Source organism: Jaculus jaculus, chromosome 11, assembly GCF_020740685.1.
Source record: "Jaculus jaculus isolate mJacJac1 chromosome 11, mJacJac1.mat.Y.cur, whole genome shotgun sequence".
Lineage (NCBI taxonomy): Eukaryota > Metazoa > Chordata > Mammalia > Rodentia > Dipodidae > Jaculus > Jaculus jaculus.
Genome location: NC_059112.1, coordinates 60376798 through 60389501, shown reverse-complemented (window position 1 = coordinate 60389501; position 12704 = coordinate 60376798). Strand labels below are relative to the sequence as shown.

The following is a 12704-nucleotide window of genomic DNA, read 5'->3' as shown; positions in this document are numbered from 1 at the left end:
AGCAGATCAGATGCGGTGAGCTGCTTAAGGACCAGATTCCTAGCACCTCCAGGGACAGCTCCCCTTATTCCTCTATCTAGCTCCAAGTGGCTCCCTGCGGTCATGCTTTGTGAATTCAAGCCAGACACCTATCTCTGTGGGGCGACCCCAGCCCTGTCAGTCAGCAGCCAAGCATGGGGGCAGTGCCCAGTCCTGACTGTCCATCTCAGTCCCTCTCCCGACCTTGCAGGAGCCTCATGGTGCAGGTTCATCAGGAAAGTGGCCAGAGACAGGACCCAAGAGGCACTGTGAGAAGTGGCAGAGATAAGCAGGAGGAGGAGGGTCCCCCACCACCAGGAGTGCCCACTTCACAGCAGTGCCGCGAGCACGTAGCGTTTTAAGATGGCACCATGCCAGCTTCACACAAGCACACAGAAGACGAGCCTGGGAGGCCTTCCTGCTCAGGCTCCACACAAGACAGCTTGGAGTGCTCATAAGCATTAGGGGGAAGAAAACAAAACAACAGGTGACTCTGGGGACCTCACACACAAGCTCACCTACCTGGTCCAGCACAGTGCCCAGCAGCTCCTGCCACCCTACCAGACTTCCTACCTGCATGGTGCCTGGACACTAGCCTCAGTGCAATTGCTGGGTCCCCAGCCCTCCTCCAGCGCTCAAGCCTGGACTGCCTGCCCTGATGGTATCACCTCACCCTCAGCCAGCCTCTGGACTCTGGTTCCTTTTTTTCTTTCTTCAGATCTGTCAGTTGTTCTTGCAGGTCCCCGAGAGCTCAATGTCACCAGCTGGATGCCAGTCTGCCTGGCCCGGAGTCAGGCAGTGCCACCGCAGCACAGTTCCCTTCTGCAGAGCTGGCTTGCCTCCGCCCGCCCGCAGCTCCCGCCTCGCACCAGCCAGGAGGCTGCTCAGAGCTTTGCAGAGTCTGCAGTGCTACTCAGCCACAGCACCACAGTGGCACATTTGCCTCCCAGCAGAGGGAAAACAAAAGCATCTCCCCTGGAGGCCCTCTATCCTGTACCTCCACAGAGAAAAAGCCCAGAATGCTAAGCTCCTAGCAGCTGGGCCACAGAGTCCACACAGTCCAGAGTACCCCCCCAAAATCCTTTACAACACCCAGTCCCACTTTTTTCTGAGGCAAGCCCAACAAACTGGCCTTTTTCTTTTTATGCAAGAGAGCAAGAGTGGGAGCAACCAAGAGAGAGAGAGAGTTGATGTGCCAGGGCCTTCAGCCACTACAATTGAACTCCAGACGTGTGTGTTACCTTGTGCACATGTGTGACCTTAGGTGCATCTGGTTTATATGGGATCTAAGAGTAATTTACATGGATCTGAAGATTTATAGGGATCTAAAGAGTTGAACATGGGTCCTCAGGCTTTGCAGACAAGCACCTTAACCCTTAAACACTAAGTCCTTTCTCTAGCCCCAATGCCAGTTTTTGACCCAGGGCTACATGTCAGGGATGCTTACACTGCAGAAGTGCGGTGCACTTGCCCTCAGAATGCATGGGGGCACCAATGGCCCCATAGGGAGGTCTTCTCCCCATGTGTTACTCTGAAGTAGCAGTGAGGAGCTGGGGGCAAGTCCTGCACTAGCCCTTACAGACTCCCTCGCTGCAGGGCTGTCAAGCTGGGCCAGGTCTGCCCGTCCAGGCCAGGACCTGTCTCGGTGAAGGTGGTCAGGCTCCCACACCTGTAGCAGCAATAGCAACAGTGACTGAGTCCTACGAACAAGGTCAAGTCATGTGACAACCCCTACATTTCTGGCCTGGCCTAAGCCAGGAGGTGTGGGGCAGCCTGGATGAGCTCTAGAGCCACCTGCATTTAAAAAGAAGGTCACAGACAGCTGCAGAGTCACCCAGGTGCACAGCTAAGTCTTACCTAACGTGAGGTTTCCTGGAGACTTAAGAAGAGAAGCAGGTCAGTGGAAGCCCTGGGACTGTAAAAGGAAACCAAGGGGACCCAGTTTCCTAGGTGGGAGGTACCCAAAAGAGAGGGCAGAGTGCTATGCAGAGGGATGCAGAGAGACAGGGAGGCAAGGCAAGATGCTAGGGAGGAAAGAAACTATGGACCCCAGCTGCAGCTGGAGCCCAAAAGGGACCTCTACCCTAGTGGAAGCAGCAGATGCTCTTTTAATAAGAGATACTTGGGCTGGAGAGGTGGCTTAGCAGTTAAGGCATTTGCCTGCAAAGCCAAAGGACCTTGGTTCAATTCCCCAGGACCCATATAAGGCAGATGCACAGGGTAGCACATGCATCTGGAATTCATTTGCAGTGGCTGTAGGCACTGGTGCACCCATTCTCTCTCTCTCTGAAAATAACAAATAAAAATAAACTATTAAAAAAAGAGATACTTAAGCTGTTTTAACACATGGTGGTAGACAGCCTCAGAGGAGGAGGCAGGAGTTCAAGTCCAGCTGAGGGAGATACATAGGTAGTTTGAGGAGACTCTGGCTCAAAAAATAAAAATACTAAGAAAAATAAAATTGCTGGGGAGGAAACCTATGTAGGGCTTGGAGTAGGGGAAGGCCTGGAGGAAGACGGGCAGGTGAAGGCTCCAGGGAAGGTGGAAGTGCTGCATGTGGGAGAAGGAAAGTGTCCCAGGTGTGTGGTGGAGGGGGACAGGCTGGCCATGCCCAGGGGATGCCTATGTGAATGTCAGGCATGTCACCTCCCAGGACACAGGGAAGACAAGAACATACAATCTTACCACACAACCCACTCACATAAACAGCTTGAAGATCTCAACACATAAATAGACAATGCTTATGAAAGAGAATGGAAATATAAGAACTATAAATGGGCAAAAGAGATGGAACAGACCCCACCTCCCCCCAGGGGTTGGGGAAAGGCAGAGCTGAGTCAAAGCAGTGTTTCTGCCCATCAGGTGGGCAAAGGCTGAGTCAGAAGAGGACATATACCATCAGAAGGGTCTGGAAAAGTAGTTGACAGTAACTGTTAAGAACCATGAAAACATCATAGTCTTGACCCAGATTCTACATGTCTAAACTGGTCTGGAGAAGGCTAGGAAGGCAAGCAAAGCCTTAGGAAAAAAGGTTCACCACAGTCTTATTTACTGAAATCAAAACCTAGAGAGCACCACTGTGAGGTTTGACACATGTCAAAACATGGTCACATATGATGAGCACGCCTATTGTATGGTCTGTCTACATGAAAGGAATGTGAACTGTGGATTGACAGAAATAAGCTCAGTGGCTATAACCAGCTCAGGGCACAGAAAAGAGACATCTAGAGGGCCCAGGGAGAACCTCAAGTAATCCAGCCCTCACAGCAGGTCCAGCCCAGGCGCAGGCCACTCACCTCCAGCACGCGGCCAGTGATGAACTTCTCACAGCCATCACAGCGGATACCAAACTTAGTGTGGTAGTCATCCTCACAGTAGGGCAGCCCATCTCTGCAACGAGATATGCAGTCAGGATAGGGCAGGGTCAACCCTCAGAACTGCTGGGCATTTGGTCCCCAAGGTGCAACAAGTCTCCCAGGATGACTTATGTCAACAAGGGGGCACGCCCGCTTCTTCCTATGCCAAGGGACAGTGCCTAAGCAGGTAGCATTCACTGGCCATCCACACATACCATCCCACCAGAACTATGATAACCATCCCACATCCCAGATGGACACATGGAGGCCAGCCTCGCCTTCACTGGAGGAGTCAGGGGCCAGCAGGCTGAGCTGAGAAATAAAAGCCCCTTGTGGGGAGTGAAAGGTGTTTCCATTAACCTGGGTTTCCTTCCTAGTCCTTCTGACCTGCAGCCACAGGAAAATGTTAGCCTGAGCGGGTGTAAGACAAGGGCACCCACCCTGAGAAACAGAGCACAGGTGACAAGAAGCTTGGTGGCAGGTGTGATGGGATATGGAAATGTTCAGGCACAGGCTACACATAGAGGCTTGCAAGATGTGTCCCTCTCGCACGTATTTTCAGCAGCAGGTGCTGCTGGAAGCAGGGGGAATGAGTGTAGAGAGAGCATGGATCTGGGAGCTGCACCTTGGGTGACTGAAAGTGCTCTCACGTTACGGTGGAGACAGCCTGTCAACCCAGAATCATGGGGAAACAGCGAGGGCAAGACACCTATAGCTCACCTCTATCTCCTCACCACTCTGAGCCTCACACCAGACAAATGGCTGTGCAGGAGGGACGGCTTGGGGCATCGGGGAGTGGCCCAGTGGCCGCACTAATGTGGAAAGCTGCTAGGCAGGAGGCAATGCCATGTTCCAGTGTGTACCACTAAGCCAGTCACTTAAGTTTCTCTGAGCCTCAGCTTCCCCAGCAGTAAAATGGGAGAAATAACAGTAAGGACTACATAAGAGAAGGTATGGCCAAGGCCTGACCCATGGCAAAAACTTGCAAGTCAGTGTCCAAGACCACCATTATTGTGAGCCATAGTTTTCATTCAGCCATGGACCACAGCCCAGCAGGATTTGAGTGTAGAAATGACAGAAAGGGGACACTTGCCACTCTTAATGCATGCCCTTCTCTTGGCTGCTATTGCTAACCTGGCCTTGATCTCCTACAGCTAAGACACAGGCAGAGACCTCTGCTGTTGGTGAGACTAAACTAGCACTACCTTCTTTCCTTCAAAGCCTTTGTGAGGTCCCAGAAGGCCTGCACCAGGGCTGGGTTCCCCGATGTGACTACCCTCCACTGGTCTCAGAGGCACCTTGAAGAGAGGGTGATGTGGCCCTTCCTTTGAGAAAGGAGGATGCAGACCTGCGAATCCACAAACCTGTGTATATGTAGCAACCCAGGAAGTTCCTAGATACCATCTCCATGGTAACACCAGCATGCCTACTGCCTTAATTCTGGCATGTTCTGGAGTTTGCTAAGTAACATGCTGGTGTGGGTGAGCCACCAACGCCATGGGGGGGGGGTGGTACCTGTGGGGCTGGTGCTTTTACTTCAAAGTGCTGGCATGACAGAAACCAGGGGACTGGGGTTTCACAGGTGTGTATACCTGGGTATACGTTTACCTTCGTCTGGGGATTTTGCCTTAGAACATTTCATTTTGGGATGTTAACTGGCTCACATGCTATTGTCCTGTGTCCTTCACCCAGTCCACTGTGACACAACACACAGGAGTATACTGTCAACCTGGACAAGATGCTGGTGTGGGGACATCCAAGACCCTGCTGGGACTCCATGTATATGCTCCTGTTGGCACACATGTGCACATGTGTGCTCCAACCTGTGATGTTTTGTCATAGTATTCCCCTGTCCCCGTCATCTCTGAACCAGCTCCAACCCATCAGGGCATGGAGAACAAGCAGGACAGTTTTTGGTCACAGCTGTCAGGAAGGCCCCAGGAGGACCCTTCTTTAAGCTCAGGGGGTTAGGTCACTCTTCCAAGTTTCCTCCTTAACTCACCTCACCCTGCACTGTGGGGATCCTCCTACCTCAGCTCCCTGACCCCAGGGTGAAAAGGCACCTCTGCTCAAGGCAGCTCACGCAGGAAACTCTCCAGAGCCTTCAATAACCCATGCTCCTCTACAACCAGCCCAGCCCTCTTGACTGCAGCCTGGGGAATGCTCAGCCAGACAGCAGGCTGCTGTCCCAAAGGCCAGCTCTGTGGAGCACAGGTGCATGTGCCTGTGGGTCCCCATCCCTGACTGTGGGGCAGCCAGCCTTCCTCTCTGGGTCCCTGTGGCTGGCACCTGCAGGCTGCTCCATCACCAGGTGGGTCTAGGTGGTGATATGCCAGGCCCCAAGGAAGGAAGAGGCTTTGCAAAGTCGGAGCTGGCAGACCCTCTCCTCTGCTTCTACCCACATACAAGCCAGAGACTCTGTAGCCCATTTAATCAAGGGCTGCAGGGGAGGAAGGTATAGGAGGTGAGGACAGCACAGGCCCTAGCCCTGGATTATGACCCAGCAGTGGGACCCCGAGATAACAGGGAGGTGGTTGGCACTCCCACCCCCGCAAGACTGCGCTGTACTGTGCCTGGCTGGCACCCAGCCCCTTACTTGCTGATGTACTCTGCATTCAGGAGCTTCCCACAGGTCTTGCACTTGAAGCAGCCCAAGTGCCAGTGCTTGTCCAAAGCCACCAGGGCCTGGCCATTCTTGATTTCTAAGCCGCAGCCTCCACAGCCTAGAAGAGAACAAAACAAATGCCCTCACTGTGGGCCCAAGGGCCTGTACTACATGCCCAAATAACTCCATCAAGGGCACACTTGGGGTGACCTAGAGAGGTGTGGTTCCTTCATAAGCACCTCAACCCTGCTGCTCTCAGATCTCACAAAAACACCTGGAGCAGTCCCGGAAGAGAGGGACAGAGGGACACCACAGTGGCATGCTGAGACCCTCTCAATGGCAGCTGACTGGTGCCCATGGACAAAGCATGGCGAAGCTTGCTCCTGCAGCCCCGCTGGAGTTGGGCAATGCATACAAAGAAGAGACCCTGCCTTCCAGAGATCATAAACATCCGGGCACAGAGAGGGGCCAATGGTGTGGAGCTGGCCTGAGGCAGGGCCGAATACTGTGGTAGTGTGTGATCTGAATGCCTCATCTTCTGTTGGGGGTAGAACTCTCCTTACCAGGGGAAAATGAACCGCCCGGGAGAGTTCTGAGACTCAGCCTGCCTCCACCACTTCTACTCCTTGTTCCACACACTCATTTACCTACATGCTCTTCCCAGGAAGCCTCTGTGGTCCACATGGACCCAGCTCCTCTCTGACCATTTGAGGCCCCTGTGTAAAGGATATTTCATTCCTCCACTCTCTTTCTGTCCCCTGTTCTTCTGGGGCCCAGCTCAGTCTCAGCCAGGCAGCTAGCCCAGAATTTCTCCCCTCTGTATACTGACCTGACCATCCCTCCAGGACCTCTTTATCCTATGGTCAACAGTCAGGTCTGAGTTCCTGACCAGCCTCCCCCATGTCCCGCCTCACTCGGCTGTGCTCCCCCAATCCATGTCCCTGAGACCCTGAGCCTGGGATCCTGGCCCTGCTCTGCTAAACCAACTGTTCCCAGTCCCCCCACTCAGGAATCTTCCACACTGGGGGACCCCACAGCCACTGTCACTCATTAATGGATGTATGGGTGCCTTCAGCAAGGGTGGGCAGACAAGAGGAGAGGGGGGCAGAGATCTAGCAGTATGAGCCACATGTTGTATAGAGTATGCAATGAAGATGCATGTGTGTATGGTATAATCAGGTGTTTTCTATGTGAAAGGACATTTCATATGTGAAAGGTATGTGTTGCAGGCATATGGACAGATACAGTTGTCTCTTAGTATCCAGGAGATTGGTTTCAGGCCACCCCCTACCCAGGATATCAGTCACTCTAGGAAGTGACATAGCATTTGCATGCAAACCTGTTCACACCTTCCTCATGTGTGAAGCCTCTCTGGCAGCCTGTGTTAGCTGGTGCATCCAGATGCCATTTAAGTAATCAGTACACTGTGTGGACTAGGAATAATGATAAGAAAGACATTTGCAGGCTGGAGAGATGGCTTAGCAGTCAAGCATTTGCCTGTGAAGCACAAGTACCCTAGTTCAAGGCTCAATTCCCCAATACCCACGTAAACCAGATGCACAAGGTGGCATATGTATCTAAAGTTCATTTGCAGTGACTGGAGGCCCTGGTGTGCCCATTCTCTCTATCTCTTTCTCTGTTGCTCTCAAATAAATTAAAAATTAACAAAATTTATGGGATGGTATTGTATATATAGAAGTAGAACAGATTATAGGGAGGGGAAAGGCCTAAGCAAGGTCAGGGGAAGAGACTGTATAAAAGAAGGGTGGGGGAGGGTCAATCAATATTCAAGATATTCTGAATAAGGCATATGAAAATCTACTTTCTTGAATAATGGTGCATCCATAAGCCATAGATTGTTACTAGAAAAAATTCAGTGCCAGGAATGGGATACCTTCCAGTGAATTGTTGACCAGGGAGGTCCCTGTTGCCTCCAAAACATTATAGGCTATTGCCAAAGCCCTTGGTTTCCCATGAGAAAGAGATGGTAAGACCCTATTGCTGATGCCTTCATATGCCTGAGTGGCAAAGTCATTGAGAAATCAAGCTGGTGCTGAGCAGAAAACCTTCTCCCTATAGACCATCCAACAGAAAGCTGGAAAAAGCCACACTGTATGCAGCCTTATGGGAGACAGAAGTCACCAGCAGTGGAAACAGTGGACACTGGAAGCCTCAAGTTTGGCCAGACAGGCCAAATGACTGAACGAGCACAACAGTGGCATGTCTGCTCTGGGAGAAACCAACTGCTCTCTAATTGGACTGGAGGCCCACTCTATGGGAGGAATACATGCCTGGTACTGAAAACCTAATTAAACACCTATGGCAGGGAGGTCATGGTCCTTAGAGGTATAAAGCCTGCTCTTGTCTGGATAAATGCATATATTACTCTCACCAAATTGCCCTGAAAGCCCTACACTTAATGTTCATACTCGTATATTAATGCTACTCTCACTTCTGGTTAAAGAAGCCTCTCTTTTCAGATGGCAATGACCACTGGGATGACCGAAAAGGCAACATAGTGCTAAGGAGATGGGATGGAGGAGTGTCCAGCACTGAAACATCTCACACCCTCCAAGGCTCAGGGTCCATTGTGGAAGAGGTGGCAGAAAGAAAACAAGAGCCAAAGAAAGGGTAGCACTCCTTACATACAACTGTTCAGACAGAAAATGGCCTCGATATCCAAGACCTCCCAGTGCCCAGCAATACCTATAAAAGACCCTCATAATAGGAGAAAAAGATGATGACATCAAATTAAAAGACAGACTAATGGAGAGAAAGAAGGGATATGAGGGAGGGCAGAATTATGAAGGAAAGAGAGGAGGGAAATACCAAGCTTTATTGTCTGTAAATATAGAAGTTGTCAATAATATATATATTAAAATAGAAAGACATTTGCACAGGTTCAGAATAGACACAAGTTACATTTCTTTTCCCTTCCTCCCTCCCTCCTTCCTTTCTTCTCATGTATTCCAGGCTGGCTTCAAACTCACTATGTAGCCGACAAGATCATGAACTTCTGAATCTCCTGCCTCCACTTCCTGAATGCTGGATTATAGGCGTGTATACTACCATGGCCACTTTTTATAGTGCTAGTGATCAAACACAGGGCTTCATGTGTGACAGGAAAGCACTCTACCTACTGAGCTCCATCCCAGCCCAATTTGCTTTTTAAACACTTGATTCAATCCATAGTTACAGAAATCACAGATGGCCAGCTGCACATGTATCCATGCACATATGTATGTAACCATATCTCTGTGCACGTGTGATTCTGTGTGAACGTGTGGGTTAATGACTTTGGACATGCAATTATTTCTGTGTGCACATGTGTGTCTGCATACATGTTTGTGAGCATCTATGGGTGTGAACAATTTGGGGAGGTTATACACTGGTGAGCATGTCTGTATGGCATGGCTATGTGCTGGAGCTTGATGCAGGTGGAACCCTAAGGTACCTTAGGGTAAGCATGCACAGGAGCCCCCACAACAAGGACTGAGCAGGACCAGGCTCAGAGGCTGGCATGCAGAATGGGGCTAAAGTCATTGCTTAGTACATGGTTTCACTTTGCTCTCAGAAAGAGGCCTCAGTCACTGTTTTTAAAAGTAAAAAATACAATTTTTTAAAAAAAGTAAAGATTCAAATCCCACAATGTTGTTGGGCAAGTTCTGAATTTCATAAATTATCACAGTGTTAAAGTGTATCTGTGACTTTGGAAAACAAGAGAAAACTAGACTTCAAGATCCAGGGGTCTGAGGGAAAGGGAGCCGAGGACCCCAGATGTCCAGCTCAGGCCAGGGATTGATGACTAACACTCAGTGAAGGAGTACGAGACTGAGTGGCAGCCAGGGTGAGGGGAAAGGGCCCCCTCCAGTCTAGACACTGCCCCATTCCACCTGCACCCTTCCCCACAGCCAGCTCCCACCAGGGGGACCACTATGGGACTTGGAGGCGCTATCTCCAGGATGCACACACTCTAGGTGGCTTTCCTCAGCTGTGCCCTTCCCAACCATGATCTGAGCCATGTCACTGGCTTCCAGAAGGGTGGTTCATTCCCAGGGGTCTTTTGACAATTTCTAGAGCACATGTTGATGGCTCCAAGAAGGGATAGGGCTCCAGGCATGCAGTGGGCAGAGTTGGGATGCTGCTAAGCCTCCTGCCTCACCCTGGACAGTCACCACCTCAGAGAAATCTGGCCCAAATGCCTACAGCTGGGAGTAAGCAGCCTCATCTGAGCCATGGTTGGCTTCTGTGTACACAAGGAAGTCAGATGATCCTATGCCAGGCTATCATGGACATCAGAGGACAGGTCACCTTAGGAAGGGTCAGAGAATTAGACCTGAGTCCACTGCTGGGGCTCAGCCACCAGCTCTTCCTCTCAACAGCTCTGTGACCTCAGGCATGTCACCTCCCTGCGCCCCTGTGAAAGGGAGGCCCTTTCCTTTCCCTTCCATCCTCCCCCTCCCTCCCTCCTGTGTATAGTATGTGCTGTGTGTTGTATGCACATGTGTGCAGATGTGCACTCATGTTCAGAGGTCAGAGGGGGACTCTGGATGTCTTCTTCTATCATTCTTCCATCTTCCTTCCCTGAGGACAGAGTCCCTCACTGAACCTGAAGTTTGTCATTTTATAGTTGGACTAACTGACCAGAAAGCCCCAGTGACCCTCCTGTCTCCCTCTCCTCAACGCTGAAATCACAGGCATGTGTGGCCACACCTAGCTTTTTGAAGAAAGTAAGTTTATTTATTCATTTATGAAAGAGGGAGAGAGATGGGGGAGAGAGGAGAGAGAGAGAATGGGTGTGCCAGAGCCTCTAGCCACTGCACACAAACTCCAGACATATGCACCACTATGTGCATTTGGCTTATGTGGATTCTAGGGACTTGAACCTGGGTCCTTAGGCTTCATAGGCAAGTGCCTTAACCATTACGCCATCTCTCCAGCCCTACATCTAGATTTTTTAAGTGCTGGGGTCCCATATAATTCTGGTCCTCATACTTGCACAGCAAGTGACCTTGCCCTCTGAGCCACCTTTCCAACCCCAAAAGAGGCTCATTTTATGGGTTAAAAATTGTTCCTAGAAAGCAAATGTTGGTGCAGGCCCCAGGTGTGAAAGGAACTTTTGATGAATAAATAAATGCACATAGGGGTGACACCTACTTCGCTGGCCTGGCTGCCTCCCTCAGCCTAATCTCAACCTCATCCTGCTGCAATAAGAGCTGGGTTACGGGGCTGTGTCTCTGCTTCTCTGCTTGGGTCCAGTGCGTGGGGAGTGGAGGGTCCTAGGTCAGCCGGATCTCATAACCATCCTACTCCCTGCAGATTGCAATAGAGGTGTTGTCATGGAAATGCAGTACTCACTATAAACATACCTAGAGCCCAACACAGCCATGTGCAGAGCCACCCATGACAAGAGTCCCATAAGGGCTATTTACTGCCTGCCTGGGATCTCCTTAGCAGACTGGGTGAGACTCACCAGGCATTCTAATGCCAGCTGTCCCCTGCCTGTGAGCACTGGGTGTAGTTCTGCCATCAGCTGTGAGGAGACTGGACTGGCCTCTTCCCTAACATGACCCTTCTGGAACTTTCTATTCCTGAAGTCATTCCCTCTTCCAGAAGATGTGGTTATGGAGTTCAAGCTCAAGGCCTACTGATGACTTCTGGAAGCAATCAGGACTACAGGTGGCACGGGCAGCCTCAGCCAGGAGCTTGAGAGTGGGCGTGGGTAAGAGCCGCCTGCTCCTGCTAGGGCACCACAGGTCCTCAGATTCTGGGCCAACTCTGACTCTGACCTTTGGCAGCTCAGACCTGCCACAGCTCTGAACTGGACAATGACCACAAAGTCAGACCATAGCTGGCAGCTCATGAAGGGACTATGTAAGAGAAGAGCCTAGGGTAGCTGTAGGGCAGGCACAGATCATAATCCAGCCTCCTGGGCTATGGGGCCTCACCAGACAGGTCATAGGCCCAGGACGTGTGGCCAGAGAGGTGGCGGGCAGGGGCCCTGACCCTGGACTCTCTGCCCCTGGCCTTGCAGCTGAACAGGAGGGTTTACCTCCTTCCAACGCAATGGGATGCTCAGCATGGCAAGGGAGGAGTCTCACTGGCTCTGGCCTCCCCAGTACCACTCCTGAGTTCTCATTGCAGCCCCGTTCACTCACATGGGTCTGTGATCACCCAGCACTCCCATAGGCTGCCAGTCTCAGTCCCCTCCTGTGGCTTGAAGGTTTGTGAATCCTCCAGCACCCATCAGCATTAGGAGATGTGGCCTTGGAACCCAGAGCCCAGACCCTATAGTAGGGCCGAAGGGCTTAGGCTGCAAGAAGCTCTCGGGCCTTCTGCTCCCCACCGTGCAGGACACAACCCAAGGTGCCAGGTGCTGAGCACAGAGCAGCCTCCGCCAGGCACCAGGGCAGAGATTTGACCTTGGACTTCCAGCTTCCATAGCTGCAAGACACAATGTCATGTCCAGATGAAGACACTAGCCACTGCAACTGGATCTGCATCCGCAGCGTCAGAATGGACCTCACCACCATAAAGCACCTCTGCGTATACTCTTGGCTCAGCTCTGGGAGTGTGAGACCTTTGCCCCCAAGGATCCAAGGTTTTGGGCCCTTCTTTTTTAAAAAATAAATATTTATTTATTTACTTACTTATTTATGAGGGAATATATAGGCAGACCAGGCCCTCTTGCCACTGCAAATGATTTCCAGATGAATGCACCACTT

At 51.2% G+C, this 12704-nt stretch overlaps 1 protein-coding gene across 16 annotated transcripts in view; it reads right to left on the bottom strand.

Moving 5' to 3' along the window:
- Ablim2 (actin binding LIM protein family member 2) overlaps positions 1-12704 on the bottom strand; it is a 137599-nt gene that overhangs the window by 69362 nt on the left and 55533 nt on the right. For 15 of the 16 annotated variants that reach the window (XM_045130015.1, XM_045130005.1, XM_045130011.1 and 12 more), the window contains 2 exons: positions 5971-6097; positions 3315-3408 (listed from right to left, as the gene is read on the bottom strand). In XM_045130015.1, the coding sequence (XP_044985950.1) occupies positions 3315-3408; positions 5971-6097 (221 nt within the window). The remainder of the gene's footprint in view (positions 1-3314; positions 3409-5970; positions 6098-12704) is intronic. The other variant, XM_045130017.1, reaches the window with a different exon arrangement.